Source organism: Scomber scombrus, chromosome 13 (assembly GCF_963691925.1).
Source record: "Scomber scombrus chromosome 13, fScoSco1.1, whole genome shotgun sequence".
Lineage (NCBI taxonomy): Eukaryota > Metazoa > Chordata > Actinopteri > Scombriformes > Scombridae > Scomber > Scomber scombrus.
In genome coordinates this window covers 30,061,465-30,087,060 of record NC_084982.1, presented here as the reverse complement: position 1 = coordinate 30,087,060, position 25,596 = coordinate 30,061,465, and the positions used below count along the sequence as shown (strand labels likewise).

Here is a 25,596-nt window from a genome sequence, read left to right as displayed (position 1 = left end):
CTAATATTACATTCATTACGGTAAACTGCTAATATTACATTCATTACAGTAAACTACTAATATTACATTCATTACGGTAAACTGCTAATATTACATTCATTACGGTAAACTACTAATATTACAGTAAACTGCTAATATTACATTCATTACAGTAAACTACTAATATTACATTCATTACGGTAAACTACTGATATTACAGTCATTACGGTAAACTACTAATATTACATTCATTACGGTAAACGTACTAAATGCACAGTTAAAAGATGCAAACCTCAGTGCGCTGCGTTAGTAGATCAGCTTGCACATTTTTTGTGGGTGACGTCAAGTTTGCACACGTTTCTACACACGCAAACCTTTAATAAAACAGATCCTAACACTTTAACTTTATTATTATTATCACATTTTATCTCTTAAGTGCATTTTAAAGGTTTCAATAGTCAGCATGAACAGGAGGAATGATCACAGTGAGGTTCATACAGACACCTGACTGCTGGACTACTGAACTTTAAAACATGATTAAGAGGGAAAAAAAGTACAAATAAAATAAATAATTTGATTGGATTTTTCTCTGCAGCCCCGCCGTGATTAACACACAGAAACACTGAAGCCGACCCAAGAAGGGCATTAACAGGGAATCCACTGTGTGTGTGTGTGTGTGTGTGTGTGTGTGTGTGTTCGCTGCAGCAGCATGTTTTGTCTTTATATGGTTTCCAGCTCTCATATTTGTTTAACGGTTTGTACAGCACTGCAGCTCTCTCTCTCTCTGTCTCTCTCTTTCTCTCTCTCTCTGTTTCTCTGTCTCTCTCTCTCTCCGTCTCTTTCCCTCTATCTGTCTTTCTGTCTCTCTCTCTCTTTCTCCCTCCCTCTCTCTGTCTCTCTCTCTCTCTGTTGTTTCTGCTGATTTCAGATCAGCTTTTTCTTCTCTGCTTGTAAAGATTTTAACAGCCATTTCTTCTCTTTCTTTTTCTTCACGGTTCGGTGTATATACATAAAGTTAAATAAGCAGCATTTTATGTATATTTGCCCCTTTTTCTTAATTCAAGTTCTTAATACATGTTTTTTATATTTATAGGTAATTATTATTCTTGTATAAAAAGACGTCAGTGAACTGAAACATTACATATCTCTGTCACAAGTGTTTTTACCATATTTGAGGAATCATTGCATCGATTCTGTAAATATAACATTATCGGCCGATATAGATATCAGAATATTTTTGTCCCCTAATATCTAATAATAATAATAATAATATCTGCTTTGGCATCGGGCCGTAAAATCCAGTATCAGTTGAGTCCTAGCTAAGAGAAGGAGGGGGGGGGGGGGGGGGGGGGGGGGTGAAAACACACTGATTATGAGGATCAGATCCTGGTCTTAATATTATGAGAAAAGTTGAAGGTGGTTATCAATCATCATCATTAAAGATTAAAGACAGAGGCATTAGACGATGCTTTTATTTCCTCCTTGATTTGAGACACTGAGATAATGTCACAGAATAAGGGATTAGACTTCCTGCAGGTCGGTAACACAATTACAGAATTATGATTCTGTCCGTGCTCTGCGTTCATTTCGTCTGTATTTCTGCACGTTTCCATAAAGCTTACAGATACGGTCCAAACGGAGCAGTACCACCGGAAACCAGGTGGGGGCAGTGTTGCTGTCACTACCCGATGCGTAGCTCTAGTGAGGCACGAAGAAAAAATAACAATGGCGGAACTTTTTGAGGAAAGGTTGTGCGAGTTGGTTAGAAACTTTAAACATATCTATGATGTTACTTTTGTCTTTTATGCAAGAGGAACATTATCTATATGTCCTCCACCGTCGCCATGTTTGTTTTTGAGTTTGTTGTTGTCATAAACGTTTGACTCTGTGCTGCCCCCTGGTGGATGTATTGGTTAACATCCATGCCAACGTAAAGGATGCATGGGAGTATGTGAGCAGTGATGGTAACATCGTTTGAAAAGGACGTATACATTTTCGTACGTACGTAATGCTGATGTTAATTTTTACTTAATACCTGAAAACAATTCAAATAAAATCCACTTAGCAGAAGAACTGAACATGGGACTCCTTGGAGGGTCTTTTAATTCAACCAAACACTGAAAAATACTTTTTTAGGTGATCAAAATGTTACAATTAACTCTCATGAACTGAAGACAGGATAGCTACACCTTTTTCGTGGATCTGACCTTACGTTACCTAAGCAGTGTTGTTGCCATGGTAGCAACTCGTCAATCACAAGGTAGCTACACCCTAAAGCAAAAGCTGCTTTATTGTTTATTTAACTCTAAATATAACCATAATATACTGAATGAACATGTGTTTACTGGGCTGCAGCAAAGAGTCTGAGACTGATTTTTGAGATTGAACCCTTTCAAACAAAAAAACTTCACAAAATGTCAATGAATGATTTCATGTGAATAATTTTTGACACAAATGTCAGATAAAAGCTGCTGATTCTGAGGTTGAATAAGGTCCCACGTGTACAAGCAGTAAGGTTTCACTGCTGTTCATGCTCACACGCTGCATGTTAATGTGTGTTTCCAGTTGCAGGTTTTGGTTGTAGATTGCTTTATATTAAATGTGGATCTACATGATAAAGACTTTATGAGGTTTTAACTGGAGATAACATGTAGCACAGCTTTATATGCGAGTCTGTCCAAAATATCTATGAAATAATCAATTCAATAAAAAATATACACGGGAAGCTCAGCTTGTTCTCTGCCATCCAACTCTTCCATTCAGAGTGGATCAGCTCTTCAGAGTCTCTGCTGCCCTCTACAGGAGCTTTCAGTCCAACACACACTGAGCTTCCTCTTCAATATTCATCACAGGTTCATGAGAGCCTATTTCAGGAGCTCAGGATCCTCAGTGCAGTTTCTCTGCAGGCATCACATTGACAACCACTACTGCACTATAAAATGAGTGTAAACATTTATAGTATAGACATAAAGACATTAAAGTAAATACTCACCGTACACAGCAACACTACTACAACCTGATATACAGTCATAGTAAAGTATGATATAAAACTACTTTCTCTAAACTACATGTTCTAAATCTGAAACAAAGAACCGTCAAACATTCAGCAAAATATTTTACCACAAAGAAAACAAGACTGAAAATAAATTAACAGTAACTTTGATGAAACGTTTCTCATTTTTCATCAACAAATCAAACTAAATGATAACTTGAAAGATGGACAACTGAACTAATGACTGATGCATCACGCTTGGCTAATAATTAATATGAAGCATTGTCATTCAGTAACGTTCTGTCTGTGTCAGTAATGTTATCTGTTACTGAGCATCAGACAGGAAGAAGCACCGATCAGTTTGTTTTATTCAGACACGTTTTAACACCATGTCTGTTTTGGTCAAATTTCGATATTCGATATTAAAAGTCCTGTGAAACAGCTGTTAGCAGCTCCTGTTTGTAGTGATGATATCTTTAACTCTCCTTCAACTCTCTGGTGCCCCCCTGAGGAGGACTCAGGCGCTGCCCTGCTGAAGGTCTATTACCAGCCAGACCCTGTCATTCCCCTGTGGTTAACATGATTTCAGCCATTTCATTCCTCACCTCCTCCTGTGATGTTCATCCTGTCTGAAGGGAAATCACTGCGTAATTGTCAAGAACAATCAGTTATTGGTTAGAGACTATGGCTAAACACTCACACCACACAGTGAAACCATGACAGTACTGACCGTTATGCAACCAGCTGACACCTGGAGCAGGTTTTCCCTCAACAGAGACCTGCAGGCTGATAGTCTGACCCTCCGATACACAACAGCCCTGCAGAGCGCTGACGAACACTGGAGGCTGCCCAGACACACCTGAGAGAGAGAGAAGGCACACCTGAGAGAGAGAAGACACACCTGAGACAGAGAAAACACTGAGAGAGAGAGAGGGAGAGAGAGAGAGAGAGAGAGAAAAGGCACACCTGAGAGAGAGAGAAAAGGCACACCTGAGAGAGAGAGAGAGAGAGAGAGAGAGAGAGAGAGAGAGAGAGAGAGAGAGGACACACCTGAGAGAGAGGAAGTCTTACTTTGAGAATAATAGTTCTTACTGTTGACAGACAGCGTCCATGTTGCAGAGGTAACCTTCTGTCCATCAGCAGTGATCAGCTGACAGCTGTAGTTGCCGCGGTCAGCCTGTGTCACTCTCTCCATGTTGAGGGTGAGACGGGTGCCATCCTGTCTCTGCTGCAGACCTGGTCCGGGTTTCACCTGACCCCCGTCCTTCAGCCATGTAACCGTAGCAACAGCAGCTGATGAGACTGATAGCAAGTGAGAGGGGAGATTGGTAAGACCTCATCAAGATAAAACAAATCAAGGGTTTTTATTTGATCCTGGATTACCTTGACAGGTGAATGTGACCTGTGCTCCCTCTGTAGCCTCCTGGTCCAGAGGAATGGCTTCGAACCGCAGACTGGACCCCAACCCCGACCTCCTCACAGCCCTGAAACACACACATACTACTGTTGACGCTGAAGCTTCATATTAGCTTCAGATCAACTTTTAAATCCATGTTTCCACAGAAGGAGGACTGTGGATTTATCCCTCTATCACTTCCATTGTAAACATTATGAAGGATCTTCTAATGTTCTGTCTGATGATCTGATATTTCTGTGAAAGTTTGATGTCTTTCTATACCTGCTGCTGCTGTCTAATGCCGCTGCTGTCTGCTGGACTGGACCGGTCTGAAGCAGAGCAGGACTCACAGGAGACTGGACATGCAGACAAACGAAAAAACAACAACAAAAAATGGTCTCTGGTTGAACCGTATTGGTGTCCCTGCTGTATCTTACAGAATAAACTGATATAAATATATTTTACATTCAAATTGACCTGGTCTGTGTCTTACCATCATTCTATAGTCTTAAGTATATTTTCTTATATTTCATGGTTTATTACTGTTAATAAATATTCAGTAATTACAACCAAACCTGAAAAATTCCAGCAGATGGAGCAGCTGAAGTCTTCTTCTCAGACACTAGGGGGAGCTGTCTGCTCCTCCAGGAGGTTCCCTGTCGAGGCTGAGGGAGGGGCTTCTCTGTGGGAGCACTGGGAGCACTGGAAGCACTGGGAGCACTGGGAGCCCTGGGAGCACTGGAAGCACTTGGAGCCCTTGGAGCACTGGGACCACTGGAAGCACTGGGAGCACTATCATCCACTGTCAGAGTTCTGTCCCTGGTTCGTGGTTCCTCAGCTGGTCGGACGGTCCTGCAGGATTTTGAAGAATCTTCATGTCACTGATGTGATTTAGGACTCTTTTGGACTTTCTTGGTGAACAGAGGACTGAAGTTATTTAACCTTTATTAGTTCATTCCTCCCATTCACAGATACTTGAATTTACACATACTATATGTATGTATACACTGTCACATATGTATGTACAATAAATGGAACTCAAGTACAGGGTTTTCTATTTTACATAACTTTGATGGATCTCATGTCCAGAAATGTCATTAAAATTGGCAATAAACTATATTTGTATCTGTGATATGCAGTCTGCGTTTTTATTCAAGGAAGTGATCACATGAGTCTTCATTGCAAGTAGTTTTAAAAAGATCATTATTTTCCTTTGCTTGCATTTTTCCCAATTTCCCGCAATTTTACCAGAAAAAGATCATGTGAACATTGCAAATACGCTGCTGCAGGTTTAGATGCTATAATCACAAAACTCTGCAAAATCCTGAAGAAACTGATACAAACAACTATTCATTCTATCAAGAATTGGTTTTGAATCAAATCGAACATCGAGAACCTGAGATTGTGAAGTTCACAAAGATTCCCTATGAATAAGACAACTGGGTTTCATCCATAGACTGTATATAAAATGGACGTAACATCCGTGACGTCACCCATTGGTTTGTGGACTGCTGCTCGGAGGCCAATAGTATCGGATCTGAGCAGCGCCATCTTGAAAATTTCAGGTGCATGCTGGGAAAAATAAAAACACAGATTCTACTTATATGGGCATCAGCAGGAGCATGAGGCGCCCTCCTGAACCTGTGAACCAATCAACCTGTCAATCACCACGTAGCCACGCCCTAATGCATACCCTGCTTTATCGTCACATATAAAATCAGGGAGGCCAAAATGTCCCAAATGAACATCATACTGCATTGAAGAAGGCTTTAAACTAGCGATTGAGACCATAAACACATTTTGAAAACGTTTACTGAGGTTAGAAATCAAGTGAGAAGTTGGTGAATTCTCCATTGACTTGTATAGAGACGGAAGTCCTTTTGACACCAAAACGGTCGCCCCCTGGTGGCCTTTTGATAGAATGCAGTTTTAAGTTACTTCCACGTTGGCCTCATTTCAGAAGACCGGAACTCCCCACCTGAGCTCATCAGCATAACGATGGTAGGACCTTCGATAGAACACTGACTCACCTGCCGGAGCCATCAGGAGGACCTGTGAGGACAAACATCAGGACAGAAATAATTACTCCTCAGTCACACTTTGATTGTCTGTGTTTTATATCAGAGTACTTTAGTAACCCTGATTGGTCGTCTTACTCTGGACACTCAGCTCAGCAGTGGCGGCTGCCGTCCCGGCGCTGTTGCTGACAGAACATGTGTAACTTCCTGCATCCTCCAGACACACTTCCTTTATCTCCAGGAAGTGCAGGCCAGAGCGCTCATACATAGTGACCCGCCCACCAGTCTGAAGCTCCGCCTCCTCCTGAAAGAGAGACAATCATTAAATTAATGACCCATATGTCGTCATAAAAAAGGCATAATAAGTACAAAACAGTCCTTCTTCCTCCCTCCTTTCCTTCCGTCTTCCTTCCTCCCTTCCTTCCTCCCTCCTTTCCTTCCTTCTTCCTCCCTCCTTTCTTTCCTTCTTCCTCCCTTCCTTCCTCCTTCCTTTCCTAACGTCTACCTTCCTTCCTTCATTCTTCCCTCCTTTCCTTCCGTCTTCCTTCCTCCCTCCTTTCCTCCCTTCCTTCCTCCTTCCCTCTTTCTTCCTCCCTTCCTTCCTTTCTTCCTCCCTCCTTTCATTCTTTCTTCCTCCCTTCCTTCCTTCTTCCCTCCTTGTGCAGTTAAAGCTTGTTTTGTTATGAATATTGAAAATCATTTTTTGACGCAGACGCTATTGAAATGTCTGTTTAGCTCCGCCCACCTTGAACCATGTGACCTGGGGTTGAGGGCGTCCTGTGGTTTTGGCAGAGAACTTTCCAGTCTGTCCCAGTTTGGTAAACACTCGACCCGGTTTGGAGACAAACCTTGGCGGACTTTCACCCCAAATACTGGGCCTGTTCTCCACCGCAGAGCGATACCTGGAACCATGAAAAGTACAGCTGTGAGCATTGATGCACGTAACTGGTCGGTTGTATTTTCACAGTTTTGATAAAGCTTTATTTTACAGATCCTTTCATTTGATAATTTCCTGGGATTTTGGAGTACTAATAGTAGGCAGAAAGCACATTATTGGTACCAGAATACAAACTTCAAAGAGATGAACTCAACTCAACCATACACAATTCCCAATTTCTTTAGGAAAATAGTCATAATTCCCTTTAATTTTCTCAGTTTATTGGATTTAAACCAATTGACTTCAAAGGGCACTTTAAATCCACTTTAAATTCCTATTTGTTTTGCTTTTTTTTACATTACATTTTTACATCAATCATAATACTGCAGTACTTTTACTGTAATACTGCATACTACATCACTATAATACTGCAGTACTTTTACTGTAATACTGCATACTACATCACTATAATACTGCAGTACTTTTACTGTAATACTGCATACTACATCACTATAATACTGCAGTACTTTTACTGTTGGCAGGTTTTTCATGCAGGACTTTAACGTTTAAAGGAGTATTTTTACATTGTCGTATTGGTATTTCTTTTAAGGAGGAGAAGACAGATACTTTAAGAGCTCACCCTGTTTTCATGGAGGACGGGAAGCCATATTTTTTCCCAGAAGTTTCTGCAGGTGGAAAAAAACCCATTAGAGTTTAGAAGAATTTCGCATTTAAAGTTGTTTTTTCTTTCTTTCCCTTTTTTGTAGTTATATGATTATTTTCATCATTCTTTGCACAATAATGCAAACAGTATTCCAGTATTGATCATAGGTATAGAATAGCGATTAATAGATTAAAAGACGGATGAAACAATACAATAAGTAAAAAAAAATACACATTGTTCCATTACACATAAAAGAGACATTTACACTCACCGTCCCTCAGTTACTATTGCATTCAGCCAAATGCACTTGTAATGAGTCAGGTGATTTATTATTTATTTATTTATTATTTATTGTCTTATTGTTAATATTGGCATGAATAAGGTATTTAAAGGGATTCCTGCTGGGAAGCTTTGCTGCAGGTCATCACCCTCTTTGTCTGATTCTCTGCTATTACTAAACAAATAAAGACAAAATGGCCAAAAAGAACAACTTTTTAAAAAAAAGTTTCTTTAAAGTAATATTAATAATAGGGTCCCTGTCTCTCTCCCCTTGTTTCCTTTCGGCCTCTCTGCAACCAACTGTCCAATAAAGGCAAAAAAGCCCGAAAACATAATTTTTTTTTTAAAGTGTCAACTGTGTCTGAAGAAAGCTGCTGCAGAGGTTCGACACGGGGAAAGATACCGGCTCCGTCTGGTTGTGTTTAGAAAACAGGAAGCCCCCATCGAGCTGTTTACGACGCAGTAAACTCTAAACCTTTAAGCCGGCTCGCTGCACTGAATAACGGCGGTACACACATGGACAAGGTTTTATGAGGAATATCGCTGAGGTCATGTTTGGAAACTGCAGGATTAATGAAGTCAGAGTTAACAGTGTTAGAAGCATCTCCTCTCCAAACACCTCCACAAACCTGAAACACATGCCACAGCTCTTTTCCTGCATTTTCATCTGCATTTGATACAATTCAACCTCATTGTTTGAAACGCTTCTTGCTACCTGCATTTCCACAGGAGGAACTAGGGTATAATTGAAGCTCAGTTTATATTGGAGCCAGTTTGAAGCCCAGAGTTGCAGCTTATATTTGGTGGCATCTTTGCTGTTTGGAGCCAAGACCTTCCAAATAAGAAGCATGTGTTGCCTTTCATGCTCTGGAAACACATTAAACTCAGTAAAATAAAGTTACGGAGCAACAGGTGAGCAAACTGTCAATCACAGCCATCAATCATTCAGCTGGCATCAAAGCTTCTATAAGTCTTCATTTGAAGCAATAATTTTCCAAAATGACCACCAGCACACTTATTAGAGGGCCTGAATGTAGAGACTAAGACCAGAATGACTTGCTGTAAACAATGACTGACTCAGTGTTTCAAGAGAGAAGCTGAAGTTTTTTGAATGGGAGTCAGCTAGCGGTAGTAGTAGTAGAATTAGTAGTATTAGTAACAGCGGTAGTAGTAGTAGTAGTAATAGTAGTAGTAGTTGCTGTTCTACTACATTCGTGATGGGGACACGTAATGTGTAAAAGTTACGTGTCCCCATCACGGAATCCTCTTTCGTGGTGGACACATGGATTCCCCGGTTCAACAACGTCACGTAGTGGGCGGTAATTAATACTGTTTTCTAATCTATAAATCTTTTATTTAATTGTTATATTTAATAATCATTTAACTGAATTTATTATAGTGCATTAAATACGATTTTTTTGTTGTCTAAAAACCAGGTTGTGTTTGATATAACTGTCATTTTGGTGTAATGAGGTAGTTATTATATTTATTACCGCTGGACTTTACATTTACGTTATTAAAAAGGGAAATACTGTCCTCTTTTAGCATTTTACCACATGAATAATAATATAATCAATAGTTTTATAGGCTGTTATTAGAATGAACCGGGAATCCGTGTGTCCACCACGAAATACATACATTGGTATTGTTTCTGTGATGGGGACACGTACATTTCACACATTGCGTGTACTAACCACGAAATTCAGTGTTAACAGGGGTCGTGCTCCTGTCACATATTTCTGTGAGATCAGGTTGTAGTATTAGTAGCAGCAGTAGCAGTAGTAGTAGTGATAGTAGTAGTACTGATAGTGTTAGAAGTAGTAGTAGTAATAGTAGTACTGATAGTAGCAGTAGTAGTAGTAGTACTGATAGTGTTAGAAGTAGTAGTAGTAATAGTAGTAGTGATAGTAGTAGTAGTAGTAGTACTACTGATAGTAGTAGTAGTAGAAGTAGTAGTAATAGTAGTAGTAGAAGTAGTATTAATAGTAGTAGTAGTAGTATTAGTAGTATTACAGAGTTCAAACCTTCCAGAAGGATCTCCACAGTAACCTGACGGCTCCCCGCCTGATTGGTTGCCTGGCAGGTGTAGCAGCCCAGGTCTTCTTCTCTGACTCCGCCCACCAGCATGCTGAAGGTGCCCCGTCCACCTCTCTCCATGACACAGCGCTCTCCACCAATCACAGCCCTGCCGTCCCTGTACCATGTGATCTGGGGCTCAGGATGACCTCGCACCTGAAAGACAGAGAAGTGTTAAAAGCTAACGTTACTTTTTAATTTGGATCCTACTCCATTTTTTTCTGCACTTTGCTAATGCTAATGCTAGCTGCTAACTTCTTTATAAAAGCTACTTTTATAACTCTAACGTTACTTGTTTAATATTAACGTTACTTTTCAATGATAGTGTTCAATAATATAACCAACACAACCTGATCTCACAGAAATACGTGACAGGAGCACGACCCCTGCTAACACTGAATTTCGTGGTTAGTACACGCAATGTGTGAAATGTACGTGTTCCCATCACGGAAACAATACCAATGTAAAATCAATGGGAATTCTCTTTATTGGTTCATTCTAATAACAGCCTATAAAACTATTGATTATATTATTATTCATGTGGTAAAATGCTAAAAGAGGACAGTATTTCCCTTTTTAATAACGTAAAGGTAAAGTCCAGCTGTAATAAATATAACTACCTCATTACACCAAAATGACAGTTATATCAAACACAACCTGTTTTTTAGACAACAAAAAAATCGTATTTAATGCACTATAATAAATTCAGTTAAATGACTATTAAATATAACGATTAAATAAAAGATTTATAGATTAGAAAACAGTAGTAATTACCGCCCACTACGTGATGTTGTTGAACCGGGGAATCCGTGTGTCCACCACGAAAGAGGATTCCGTGATGGGGACACGTAACTTTGACACATTGCGTGTCCCATCACGGAATTCAGTGTTAAGAAGTCGTTGCCATCGTCACATATTTCTGAGAGATCAAGCTCAACCAACATTAATTCTAACATTGCTTTTTTCATACTTATGTTATTTTTTTAATGCTAACGTTACTCTTCATCTCAAACGTCACTTGTTTATTGCTAACGTAACTTTTTTACATTGCTTTCATGCTATCAGTTTGTGAAGTCTAGCTCCACAATTCAAATCTAAATGGTTAAAATGCTTTTTACACCTTTTTTAGAAATAGATTTATGACCTATTTAATGTGTTTAAAAGAAAATGTCTGAACTCACTTTACACATTCTTTAAAATGTGGTCTGAAGACCCGTCTTCATTACTACAACACTACATAACGCTGCTGGTTGTGAACATGTACTTTGCAACTAACACAATATTCAGCATCAGCATCTTTTGTGCGTGTGTGCGTGTGTGTGTGTGTGTGTGTGTGTGTGTGTGTGTGCAGCATGTGGCGGGCAGATGTTTCAACTGTTTGAAGGCTTTAACCACAATTCCCATGAGGCCTTGCAGCTCAATTAATCTTGTCCCTTCTTGGTGTGGACTGATGCTGCGTTCAGGCGCTGTGGGATTCTGGATACACAGACCCTGAACGCCCCACTGAGTCACAAGATCAGGATGCATCCTGTCTCCTTTTCTTTTTCTTTCTCTACCTTCTCCTGTTATTAACTCCCTCCTTTCTTTTTTTCCTCCTCTGCCTCCTCATGCCCTTTCCATATAAACGGGTTTCACCACAATGTCTCACCACAATGTCCTGATAGCTCATAAGGACATTGTCAGTGGGTGAATCAGTGTAATTTGGGACACCGCCAAACAAAACCAAAAACAATACTGTTGGCATGAAAACGTGAAGTTATTGAGTTGTTTGTTCTAAAGCTGGTAAAAGAAAATGAAAAGCAGTTGTAGATGGAAAAAAAAAACAGTATAAAAAGTGAATGATGAACAAAGTGAAAGCTGACATAAACAAACGGAGCAGAACGCAGTTAAACAGGAAATATACCAAACAATAACTTCATTAATGAACTCTGTCAGGTCAACTGATCACAAGACTGAAGAAATGTTAATCCCTCTTATCTCTCATGCTCTTCTCTTTAATCTCATGTCTTCCTCTCCTCTCTTTGAGGTGTGACAGACACTGTTTTTGCTGTACCTCATTTTTTTTATCATTAGGACATTTTACATTTTGAATTTGAACCTTTTTTCACTTCCACTTAAAATGAAGATAGCAGAAGTTTTCTATATAGTTATACTATTTATACAAAGGGTAGTTCATGTTGCATTAAGATATAAGGGCCATTCTACCCAATGGTTAGTCAAGGACTCAGGGTTGGAAACATCTCTAATAAAGAGAAGTTATATTGACTATGTTCGTTTTTTATAAAATCACTAACAAATTAAAATTTAAACAATATTTAATGTAATTTTGGAAATTCGTTGTATTTGAATCCAAACTTTCTTTTTGAGTTTAAACTCAATCATACCGATTTCAAAGTTAAGGATAAATTAGTTTTAATATACATTAAACCAATCATTATCTTAACATCTTAGTTGATAACCATAGACTGTATATATAATGGACGTAACATCCGTGACGTCACCCATTGGTTTGTGGACTGCTGCTCGGAGGCCAATAGTTTCGGATCTGAGCAGCGCCATCTTGAACATTTCAGGTGCATGCTGGGAAAAATAAAAACAGGGATTCTACTTATATGGGCATCAGGAGGAGCATGAGGCGCCCTCCTGAACCTGTGAACCAATCAACCTGTCAATCACCACGTAGCCACGCCCTAATGCATACCCTGCTTTATCGTCACATATAAAATCAAGGAGGCCAAAATGTCCCAAATGAACATCATACTGCATTGAAGAAGGCTTTAAACTAGCGATTGAGACCATAAACACATTTTGAAAATGTTTACTGAGGTTAGAAATCAAGTGAGAAGTTGGTGAATTCTCCATTGACTTGTATAGAGACGGAAGTCCTTTTGACACAAAAACGGTCGCCCCCTGGTGGCCTTTTGATAGAATGCAGTTTTAAGTTACTTCCGCGTTGGCCTCATTGCAGAGGACCGGAACTCCCCGCCTGGTGATAACTATTCATTTATACTTCATTTTTGACAAAACATCTTGTTTCCTTCCTTTAAAATGCACAGAACTGACCGTACATCTCGTACCATCAACACCAGGAGTCGTCTGAACCGCACCAAACATGAGCTCATTAAAGGCAGGACTGATGTTACGATGATAAAATCACGTTGGAGGAACAGATGAATTCAGATAAACTGTAAGTCAGAAGCATCCCACCTTTCCCTCCAGTCGAGCGTCCGCTCCCAGAGAGACTCGGGCATTGCGTGGAGGCAGAACGAAGGCTGGAGGCTCGTTGCTGAGGGAACTGCATCCTGGTAATGGGCCTGTTGTTACCATGGCGACAGAGGAGGAAGCTGAAGCAAACCGGACGTCACTCATCCTGCTGTCAGAGAGAAAAAACTAATAAAATATAAACATTTCATTCATTTAACTGCCATTAAAAACTGATAAATCATATAAATGTTTTAGTATTTCACAATATTAGACAATAAAAACTGCACCTGCTGTTTTAGATAACAAGTAATAATGTAAATATGGACATTAATGTTCTTTAATTCTACAGACCTGCAAAACTTAGATGTAGAATGTGTGTGTGTGTGTGTGTGTGTGTGTGTGTGTGAGTGAGTGTGAATGAGTGAGTGTGAATGAGTGTGTGTGTGTGTGTGTGTGTGTGTGTGAATGAGTGAGTGTGTGTGTGTGTGTGTGTGTGTTACGAGGGATTAACAGATATGAAGCATGAAAGTAGAACCATGATGTTCTGGGTGATGAGCGGTGAACATGCCAACATGTGACTCGCTCCACATGTTTGACCTTATAAGGAGAACACTAAGAACTAAAACTATAACTATAAAGATAACAATGAATGAATAAAGCATATATATATATATATATATATATATATATATATATAGCAGCTGAGTCTGCAGCTAATGAAAATAGAGCCGTTAACGATGATGTACAGAAACATGATTCAGTGTGTTGATCAGAAGTATTTCAGACACTAGCTGCTGTGATGTTTAGTGTTTACAGACCAGTGTGACTCTGGTGCAGCAGTCTATTAGCACACAGCTACACACTGTATTAAATATGTAAAGTTACTGTATTCTTTTAAAAGGTTTAATATAAACTCAGCCTAACTGAACCCAGTCTGAGTTAATATAGCGATCCAGTTCAGTTAAATCATTACTGGACCGTTAACCATTAACCTGACTCACTGGTTCAGGTTTAATATGTTTTATTGTGTTTCAATTAAAAGTAAATTGAGAAAGTTTTGGAGTATAAACATACATGTTTATAAATGAATAACTACTGGTGCATTTAAATAAACCAGTGTTTAATAGAAAAGTGTTTTTCCAGCAGCATGTTACTGTTGTAGCTGCTGGAGGTGGAGCTAGTTTACACTACTTTATATACAGTTAGCTAGTTTAGTCCAGTGGTTCCCAACCTAGGGGTGGGGCCCCTCCAAAGGGTCAGCAGGTAAATGTGAGGGGTGGTGAGATGATTAATGGGAGAGGAAAGAAGAACAAACTAAGTTCTGATACACTAATGTGTTTTCAGTTTTTGGACTTTCTCTCTAATCTTGTTATTGTATGTGTATGTAGTCTACATAAAGCCCAACCTCAGGGTGTTTTGTTCTATACTGTTAAAATTGTCTGTTAATGTTTCCACTTCACATTTCCAGGTTTATATTTCTATAGCAGCAGGATTTCACTTCTTTTTTCTTCTTTACTGCAAATGTTCAACTTCTCAAATCACACCCGTACATTAGAGCTGAATCACATCTGAGATATGAGAGTGGAGACACCTTAGCAACCGCCTTAGCAACCGCCTTAGCAACCACCTACAGAACAGATGCCTGTTCAAGGGTATGTGTGACGAGTTGACGTCAGCTTACATAGTAATGCAAAGTTGCATATTAAATATTATGCACAGGTTTTTGAAGTGGCTTCATCATGCTGGCATCTCTGACCCACAGCTCCTGGTCATTGAGCATGCTCAGTCTGAACGCTGATTTCAGACTGTCAGGAGTTCATGTTGTGTTGGTTGGAAGTTTGTTCAATGACCAAACAGTGTTATCTGTGTGAAACAGCAGGCAAATGTTGTCTGACCAAACATCCAGCTGCTGTTAGCTTTCCTGCCGTCACAGTTCAAACACGCTGCTAACACACACACATTCTCTGGCTGCCTTACATGGCTTTAAAACCTCTGCACTCGGGGCACTTTTATTGTTTTTAAATGCCATTTTTTATTAAAGTGTCGACCTTTGCTTCCTATTAAGTCCACATCAGAGCCGCAGCTTTAAACCAGACACTACACAGCATGTGTTTATGTCAGTAATCCTTTGATTGTGTGATTATTTCCAGACACATTTCTCTCTTTATATAAAACCAGCCGTGTCACATCGCTCCCCCAGCCTGCCACAACACCACCAGCCACATTCTTCTATTCTAATACATGAACTGCCTTTAACCAAAATGTCAACGTGGATTAGAGTGAAGATTCTGTTCACCATCTTAACATTTGCTAATTATCAGTTAACTAACAACAGCTGACCTTTGAATCAGCTTCTCTCTCAGACACACTTTATGTTCTCGAAATATGTTTTTATCAAAATCCTGCACACAAAAAAGTTCAAATGTGACCCAGTTTGATCCCGAGCGATACATCAGTCAACCAATGGATCGTATTGGCTGATATATGATATATAATTTATGCATGTTTTTTTTTATTAATAGGAAATTATAATGATTAAATTCCCAGTGTAGTTTACTGTTTCAGTGCTCTGATGTCAGAGAACTTTACACAATAAAGTTTATTGTTAAACTGTAAATGATCATGACTGTGTTTGAGGGATCATTGCTAAAAATGTGTTTCTGTTTATATTCTTTCTACACTACCGGTCAAAAGTTTTAGAACACCCCAATTTTTCCAGTTTTTTATTTAAATTCAAACAGTTCAAGTCCAATGAAGAGCTTGAAATGGTATAAAGGTAAGTGGTGAACTGCCAGAGGTTTAAAAAGAAAAGGTAAGGTTACCCAAAACTGAAAATTATACAAAAACAGTTAAATATGTAGATGTTTCCTACAGAGAAAGTGTGAAGAAAGTCTTAAATTAAGAAAATGTTCTTAATTTGAAGAGTCAGTTTATTATTCGACTCGATTAACCTGCAGCTGTGGTTGCAGTTGTTGCTTTGCACAGTCAGACCAGAGATAACATGCAAAGCTGCTCTCAGATTATTATCACTGCAGTTGTTAGTGGAGCTGAATCCACTATACCTTCATCACAGTTTGGTTCTTTTACTTTAACCTTCATGTCGTCCTCCCGGGTCAAATTGACCCCGTCTGTTTTGACTGTTCCTTCTTTCCTTCCTTCCTTCCTTCCTTCAGTCTGTCCTTCCTCCCTCCCTCCTTCTCTTTCTTTCCTCCCTTCCTTTCTCCCTCCCTCCTACCTTCCTTCCTTCTTTCCTCCGTCTTTCCTTCCTTTCTTTGCTTCCTCCCTTCACTTCTTCCTTCCTCCCTCCTTTCCTTCTTCCTCCCTTCATTCCTTCCTTCCTCCTTTCCTTCCTTCCTTCTTCCTCCCTTCCTCCCTTCCTTCTTCCTCCCTTCCTCCCTCCTTTCCTTCCTTCTTCCACCCTTCCTTTCTCTCTACCTTCCTTCCTTCTTCTTCCCTCCCTCCCTCCCTTCCTTCCTTCCTTCTTCTTCCCTCCCTCCCTCCCTCACTTCCTTCCTTCTTCCTCTCTTCCTTCCTTCTTCCACAGGAGGGTTAACATGTATTAAAGGGTTAGAGTTAGATTGGATAAACTTTAGAGAGAGGCAGTGGTGGAATGAGCTGGAGGGTGAATGAAGAGAGGGAGCGGCGGTGGAGAACAAAGCTGCTGAAAGAGAGAAATAAAATGTTATTTTCTAATTGTTTCGGTCGTGGCTCAGCAGTTACGCTCTGAGCCATCAAACACTCAGCAGGTGGGTAACTGCTGACAGACGCTCTCTATATTTCTGCTTTTCATTTATTCGTCTCATCAGCAGGAAAAACAAACAACTGAATAGATCTGTGCGGGTGTTTCCTTGATTAACTCCTCGTAGGTCTAATTAGGTTCCTCAGATGTGGTTGAAACACAAACAGGAAGTTCAACAGTTCCTAATGTAGTTCCTGTGGTTCCAGAGTAGCGTAACGGTTGTGGGAGCTGAACTGGAGAGCTTCACTTCAGTCACAGACAAAAGGACCCTGTACAAACTGCTCATCATCATGGACACTGAAGGTCAGCTGGAGACTACGCTCACTGTCATGCTGACAGACTGAGTAACTCATTTGTCCCCAGGGCCGTACAACTGTACAATCTGGCAATAAAAGGACCCCCCCCCCCCCCCACAGCCTGGACTACATTCACTAAATTCACTTGTATATTGCACTATATTTTAATTTTAATTTTATTTTTGCACTTTATCACACAGCCTCAGCCTCAGACCTTGTTGTTTTTTTATTTAGTATTTAATTTTTAGTTTATTGTTCTTTAATTACTTTTGTGTATTAAGCTGCTGGACCCTAAATTTCCCCAAGGGGATCAATAAAGTTGACATCTATCTATCTAGTAGACACAGTTTCCTTCATGTACGTTTTCTTCAAACTACAAAAAAATAAGTTTTACCTGATGAACAATGCATGCTGGGAAATATGCCAACATGTTGATTATCTTTGGAAACATAATTTAACTAATTTAATTCAACATATCATTTCAAGTCAAAAGAACCATACAGGTCTTGAGATTTTGATGGCTCATGAAGGTTAGTTGATTACTTCTACTTGGAAGCAATGAGGTATTTGTGACATAGATTATCTTTATATTAATGTCAACTTTACCTCACTTGCAGTTAAAGCTGTTCATAATGTCCCTGCATCAAGGTTTTCAAGATATTTACATTTTCAAGACTCTGTCAGGAAGCACGTGCCTAACTTTGAAATGCTGGACAACATGAGTCCCTGGAGTCAATAAATAAAGTTGATCCTGTTACTCACAGACCAGATCTGACCCAGCAGAGTTCTGTTTAACACATCAGGACTCCAGCAGGCGTGGGCGGACGAGGTCTGAGATGATGCATGATTGTTGGGTCTGTTCAGTCAGTGAAAAGTTGCAGCTTTTTTCCTGAGGTAACAGCCTAGACTGTACACATACTGAAAAAAGCATCTTTCATTGTTTCTCTGAGGCGTTTGGGAACCGTCTGTTACTCTACACGATAACAGCAAGTTCACTAAATGTGTTAATGGCTATCAAATAAAGTAGTCAGTTGGTATCAGTATCATTTTAAGGGTTCTTGGGTTTCATCCATAGACTGTATATTAGAAATGGACGTAACATCCGTGACGTCACACATTGGTTTATGGGCTGCTGCTCGGAGGCCAATAGTATCGGATCTGAGCAGCGCCATCTTGAAAATATCAGGTGCATGCTGGGAAAAATAAAAACACAGATTCTACTTATATGGGCATCAGGAGGAGCATGAGGCGCCCTCCTGATCCTGTGAACCAATCAACCTGTCAATCACGACGTAGCCACGCCCTAATGCATACCCTGCTTTATCGTCACATATAAAATCAGGGAGGCCAAAATGTCCCAAATGAACATCATACTGCATTGAAGAAGGCTTTAAACTAGCGATTGAGACCATAAACACATTTTGAAAACGTTTACTGAGGTTAGAAATCAAGTGAGAAGTTGGTGAATTCTCCATTGACTTGTATAGAGACGGAAGTCCTTTTGACACCAAAACGGTCGCCCCCTGGTGGCCTTTTGATAGAATGCAGTTTTAAGTTACTTCCACGTTGGCCTCATTTCAGAGGACCGGAGCTCCCCGCCTGGTTGGTACTTTACTGGTATTATCATTGTTAAACTATACCCAGCCCTTATACTAGCTGTCTCCACTAACTTCCTGTATGATATGTTGCAGGGTCGGTGTTGTAATGAACTCAGACGCAGCGAAGCAGGAAACTGACCAAAGAATTCCCTCCTGACATCTGACATTTGTATTTCTGAGCAGCTGATCAATGAAGATCAATGGAGCTAACTCTATATTCACCTGTTCTCACACAGATAACTGACAGGCAGCCTTGTAATGATGCCAACACAGATACCAGACCAGTGACACACACTGCGCTGTGAATGTCTGCAGTCAGCAGCTCAGTTGTTACACAGATGCAGAAACTCACTCAGTATCAGATCAATGACAGCAGAGAGAGAAACGGCCAACTCAGCTCATCATGAGCTGCAGGTTTCTCTCACTGTTACTGTTACCTCAGTTAAATACTGTTAGTGACTGTTTCTGTTCTTTTGTTCTTTCACAGCAAAGGTACCATCATTCAACATTCAACATTTTGTAATTTTTCTGTCAGTTTTATGTTTTATGTTTCTAATTCTTACTGTTAAATGTTTGTTTTATGTAAAGCACATTGACTGTGTATGAAGCTATATAAATAAAGCTGCCTTTTCAGTCACTGATTTTAAAGACAAACGTAACAGGTATTTTATTTTTTCCAGGTGAAACATTTAAAATCAGTTGATGTCTACATATATGATATCATGCTAACAGACTCAGTCTGTTTCTACCTTATTTGTAATTTAATATTTATTAGTGTAAACCTCGCACTAACAGCACATACGACTGCATTTATAGTCTAAGCTAATGCCTGTTTAAGATGGGCCTTTAAAATACATCAAACTCAACAGTAACATATGAAACTACTGACACAAAACATACATTACAGCACAAAGACAAAGAAGAAAGTACGAACAATGACACCATAACACCCCTTCCTTCTGTCCTTCCTTCCTTCTTCCCTCCCTCCTTTCCTTCCTTCCTTCTTCCTTCCTCCCTCCCTCCTTTCCTTCCTTCCTTCCTTCCTTCCTTCTTCCTTCTGTCCTTCCTTCCTTCCTTCTTCCCTCCCTCCCTCCTTTCCTTCCTTCCTTCCTCCCTTCCTTCCTTTCCTTCCCCCATCCCCCTTCCTTCTGTCCTTCCTTCCTCCCTCCCTCCCTTTCCTTCCTTCTTCCTTCCTCCCTCCCTCCTTTCCTTCCTTCCTTCCTTCTTCCTTCCTCCCTCCTTACCTTCTTTCCCTCCTCCATCCCCCTTCCTTGTCCTTCCTTCCTTCTTCCCTCCCTCCTTTCCTTCCTTCCTTCCTTCCTTTCCTTCCTCCATCCCCATTCCTTCTGTCCTTCCTTCCTCCCTCCCTCCCTTTCCTTCCTCCCTTCATTCTTTCCTGACTCCCTCCTTCTCTTTCTTTCCTCCCCCCTACCTTCCTTATTTCCTCTGTCCTTCTTTCCTTCCTTCCTCCCTTCCTCTTTTCCTGCCACCATGACTCCACCGGAGGAGTCGTGGTGGCACCAGGCTGAGCAGTGAAACCCAGACCTCCTTCTCTCCGGCTCCAGACCCTCTCTGCTTGGATCCAGCATCTCATTGTTTGGGTCACTACCCAAAGCTGGTGATCAGAGGTGAGGGTTGGGACGTAGACTGACTGCTACACTGAGAGCTTCACCTTCTTTCTCAACTTGTATCAAAGTAAACTGATATCCAGCTTTTCCCATTCACGACGTTTGGACTCCACTGGATTCATCTTCAGAACAGTAATCAGTGTTTTATGAGCTCTTAGACTCTCATATCTGACCCAGCTGTTGCTTCAGCATTAAACAAACCCTCCACTGTACCTGACAACTTCTGAGTCTTCCTTGTTAAAGCTCTGCAGCTTCACTCCTACTGACCAAGCCTGAGACACAGAGCAGCTGAACTGTCTCTCTGGATGAATGTGGGAAACAGAAGCTCGGCCCTCCGGTGTTTAGCTGTGAAGGATGTTTGTGAAACGGTCGACTGACAAGAAGGAATCTCTTCCGATAAAAGATTCAACCTGAACATGAAGGATTCTGGGATGTTTCTGCACACTTTTAAGTTTCTGCTCTGAGGAAGTAAACTACACTCTGTCAGTGCTGCTGTTTGATTGTATCACTTATAATCTGCTGCTGCTTCCTGTTGTATTTTAAACATCTTACTTCCCTTCTTAATGCACACTTGAAGCTCAGATGTTTTATAGCTTCCTCCCTGCTGGATTTACTGCTGAAGTGCAAAATATATGTTAAACAGGTCAGAAGCAAAATGTGTTCAGTGTCAACATGCAGGGAGCTGACAGTAGTGGATAGTAACGTCATACATTTACTAAAATACTGTAGTAAAGTTTGAGGTACTTGTACTTTACTGTAGTACAGTTTGAGGTACTTGTACTTTACTGTAGTACAGTTAGAGGTACTTGTACTTTACTGTAGTATAGTTTGAGGTACTTGTACTTTACTATAGTACAGTTTGAGGTACCAATACTTTACTGCAGTATAGTTTGAGGTACTTGTACTTTACTGTAGTATAGTTTGAGGTACTTGTACTTTACTGTAGTATTTCCATGTGATGCTACTTTCTACATCTCAGAGGGAAATATTGTACTTTCTACTCCACTACATTTATTTGACAGCTTTAGTTACTTTTCAGATGCAGATTTGACACAATGGATAATATAATATAATATATATATATATATAATATAACAAGCTTTATAAATACAACACATTGTTAAAGATGAAACCAGACAGCAGTGTGTAGTCGGCTCACATTTCAGATGTCTATGAGTTGTTAACAGCTCCACCAAATACTGATTTTTCCCTCTAAACTTCTCACATGCTTTCATTTCAATAAATGTTCAAATGATCCAATATTTCAGCAAAAATCAAAGATTAGAGAAAAAGTCCAAAAACTGAAAACACATTTGTGTATCAGAACTTAGTTTGTTCTTCTTTCCCATTAATCATCTCACCAGCCCTCACATTTATCTGTGACCCTTTGGAGGGGCCCCACCCCTAGGTTGGGAACCACTGGACTAAACTAGCTAACTGTATATAAAGTAGTGTAAACTAGCTCCACCTCCAGCAGCTACAACAGTAACATGCTGCTCTAACACTGATGCTTCACTATTAATAATCTAATGATGTCATAATAATAATATATCAGTCAGAGGACCAAACCACTACTTTACTGTAATACTGCATACTACATCACTATAATACTGCAGTACTTTTACTGTAATACTGCATACTACATCACTATAATACTGCAGTACTTTTACTGTAATACTGCATACTACATCACTATAATACTGCAGTACTTTTACTGTAATACTGCATACTACATCACTATAATACTGCAGTACTTTTACTGTAATACTGCATACTACATCACTATAATACTGCAGTACTTTTACTGTAATACTACATACTACATCACTATAATACTGCAGTACTTTTACTGTAATACTGCATACTACATCACTCATAATACTGCAGTACTTTTACTGTAATACTGCATACTACATCACTATAATACTGCAGTACTTTACTGTAATACTGCATACTACATCACTCATAATACTGCAGTACTTTTACTATAATACTGCATACTACATCACTATAATACTGCAGTACTTTTACTGTAATACTGCATACTACATCACTATAATACTGCAGTACTTCTACTACACATCATTCATTGTAATTGAGTCGCGTTTGTTTTGTTTGTGTTGTTGAGCCGCGTGCAGCCGGTTTAGTTGTGACTCCGCCCACCTGAGCATTTGGGTCGTTTTGTTTAAAAAAAAGAAAAAGAAAACTCAGAAATGTTAAAACCTCGCAGGAACGTCTCGGTTTGCATGTGTGAAATGAATCAACAGCAGAGTTTTGTGTCGTAGTGAATCTAAACAGTCACATAAATAAATGAAGTGAAGGAAAAGACAACTTACAGTTCTGACTCCCAGACTTCAGGAAAGCAGCCTTCACTCTGAGGAGGTTTCCTGCTTCACGGTGTTTTCTTCATCTGAATAATCAGAGCATTCATCAGGACTCTCCTCCTCCTGTCGGCTTCCTCCTGCTCCTCCTCCTCCTCTCACTCCTCACTGGGAGCTCCTATGCACTGTTTTTAACAGCTGCCAGAAAACACCGAGCTGCTGCAGGAGGAAGAGGAGGAGGAGGAAGAGAAGGAGGGGGAGGAGGAAGAGGGGGAGCAGGAAGAGGGGGAGGAGGAAGAGAAGTAGGAAGAGGAGGAAGAGACGGAGGAGGGGGAGGAGGAAGAGAAGGAGGAAGAGAAGGAGGAAGAGGAGGAATAGAAGGAGGGGGAGGAGGAAGAGAAGGAGGATGAGGAGGAAGATAAGGAGGAGGAAGGGAAGAGGAGGAGGAGGAGGAAGAAAAGGAGGAGGAGAAGGAGGAAGAGGAGGAAGAGGAGGAGGAGAAGGGGGAAGAGAAGGAGAGGGAGGAGGAAGAGAAGGAAAGGGAGGAGGAAGAGAAGGAGGGGGTGGAGGAAGAGAATTAGGAGGAGGAGGAAGAGAAGGAGGGGGAGGAGGAAGAGGAAAAGAAGGAGGAGGCGGAAGAGAAGGAAGATGAGGAAGGAGGCGGAGCAGGAAGAGAAGGAGGAAGAAGAGGAGGAGGAAGAGAAGGAGGAAGAGGAGGAGGAGGAGGAAGAGAAGGAGTGGGAGGAGGAAGAGAAGGAGGGGGAGGAGGAGGAGGAAGAGGAGGGGAAGGAGGAAGAGGAGGAAGAGAACGAGGGGAGGAGGAAGATAAGGAGGGGGAGGAAGAAGAGAAGGAGGGGTAGGAGGAGGAAGAGGAGGGGAAGGAGGAGGAGGAAGAGAAGGAGGAAGAGAAGGAGGGGAGGAGGAAGAGGATGAAGAGAAGGAGGGGGAGGAGGAAGAGAAGGAGGGGTAGGAGGAAGAGGAGGAGGGGTAGGAGGAAGAGGAGGAGGGGGAAGAAGATAAGGAGGAGGAGGAGGAAGAGAAGGAGGAAGAGTAGAAGGAGGAGGAGAAGGAAAGGGAGGAAGAGAAGGAGGGGTAGGAAGAAGAGAAGGAGGAGGAGGAAGGAGGGGGAGCAGGAAGAGAAGGAGGAGGAAGAGGAGGAGGAAGAGGAGGAAGAGAAGGAGGAGGAGGAAGAGAAGGAGGGGGAGCAGGAAGAGAAGGAGGAGGAAGAGGAGGAGGAAGAGAAGGAGGAAGAGGAGGAAGAGAAGGAGGAGGAGGAAGAGAAGGAGGAGGAGGAAGAGAAGGAGGAAGAGGAGGAAGAGAAGGAGGAAGAGGGCCAGACAGACTGACTTTTCACTTTTCCAGAAGTGTTTAGTAACTAAATGTATTCAGTAACAGTGTTTTTTGCTGTTTTCATCGGAGGTTAAATAATAAAATAGCAGCTTGTTGGATGTTAAACAATAAAACTTGATTCAATGTGAATAAAAACCAGCAGCGATGAACATGCGCTCGCTCCTCCTTGATGTTCGGCTGCAGCGCTGCGTATTAACACAGACACATGTTACAGGACCTTCATCATGTGTGCAACATCTGGAGCATATTGGACAATGTTGGAAGTATTGCATATATACTTCTATACAGCAAGTATTGTCCAGTTCTTTCTGTTATCTGACATTTCATTGTGTTAATGAAATGTTGTGTTTTGTAAGTCAGACATACATCCTATCTACATCTGTCCTTAATGTCGGTGCTGAAAGAATTGCAATCCACAAACCTCTCCTTAATGTCTCTGTCTCATTCAGTTCATATTTATTTACATTTACAGGTGCGTTCTGTTTAATTTGTGAAAATGATGTCCAACCAACTGGTCTCAATTTCTATAAAGCCCTCTGAGTATATAAAAATATTGATCCAACTCACACAACTTTATTTTAAATTCTAGAGAAGATTCTCAACATTTTGAAAGTCAGGTTGAATTTTGGGGAGAAATGAGAAACGTCTTAGCAATGCTTTCTAGCTGCAACTCCACCTGTCAAACCTGCAACTGGAAGTCTTCTCTTCCTGTCAGAGTTTCCCAGTTTCCGAGTGAAACTGTATCACTGACAGTTTATCTGTAGGAAAGCCTTACATGTTTAACTGTTATGATGGTCTGTCTCTCTTCCATTGTTAATTGCCTTTTTCTTGCCATTGTTATAGCAACACAGTACACTGCAGTACAATACTGTTCAAATAATGCTCACAAGGGTATGGTACCAGTGTGTTCCAACACTACTTTCATGCAGACAGACGGGGTTGTAACTAATCAAGAAGAGTTGGGACATCTGTAGGAATTGGTAGCACCAACTTTCAAGGTTTGATCAACCTGCAGAACAGCTTTAAGTTGTTAACCCATTTCTTGTTTCCTGAAAAAGGCTATTTTGTATAATTCTGAAATGTACATTATTTTTTAGTTTTGGGTAACCTTACCTTTTTTTTTTTTTTAAACCTATGGCAGTTTACCACTTACCTTTGTACTATTTCAAGCTATTCATT

The 25,596-nt window shown here is 40.5% G+C and overlaps 1 protein-coding gene across 1 annotated transcript in view; it reads right to left on the bottom strand.

Annotated features, from left to right (window-relative positions):
- LOC133992670 (myosin light chain kinase, smooth muscle-like) overlaps positions 1-23,208 on the bottom strand; it is an 80,999-nt gene extending 57,791 nt beyond the window's left edge. The window contains 12 exon segments of the mRNA XM_062431356.1: positions 3,674-3,830; positions 4,064-4,273; positions 4,355-4,455; positions 4,650-4,723; positions 4,943-5,219; positions 6,398-6,419; positions 6,524-6,689; positions 7,131-7,287; positions 7,903-7,948; positions 10,230-10,437; positions 13,489-13,654; positions 23,083-23,208. Of these exon segments, the coding sequence (XP_062287340.1) occupies positions 3,674-3,830; positions 4,064-4,273; positions 4,355-4,455; positions 4,650-4,723; positions 4,943-5,219; positions 6,398-6,419; positions 6,524-6,689; positions 7,131-7,287; positions 7,903-7,948; positions 10,230-10,437; positions 13,489-13,608 (1,538 nt within the window). The 5' untranslated portion in view covers positions 13,609-13,654; positions 23,083-23,208.
- Between the last annotated feature and the right edge of the window lie 2,388 nt (positions 23,209-25,596).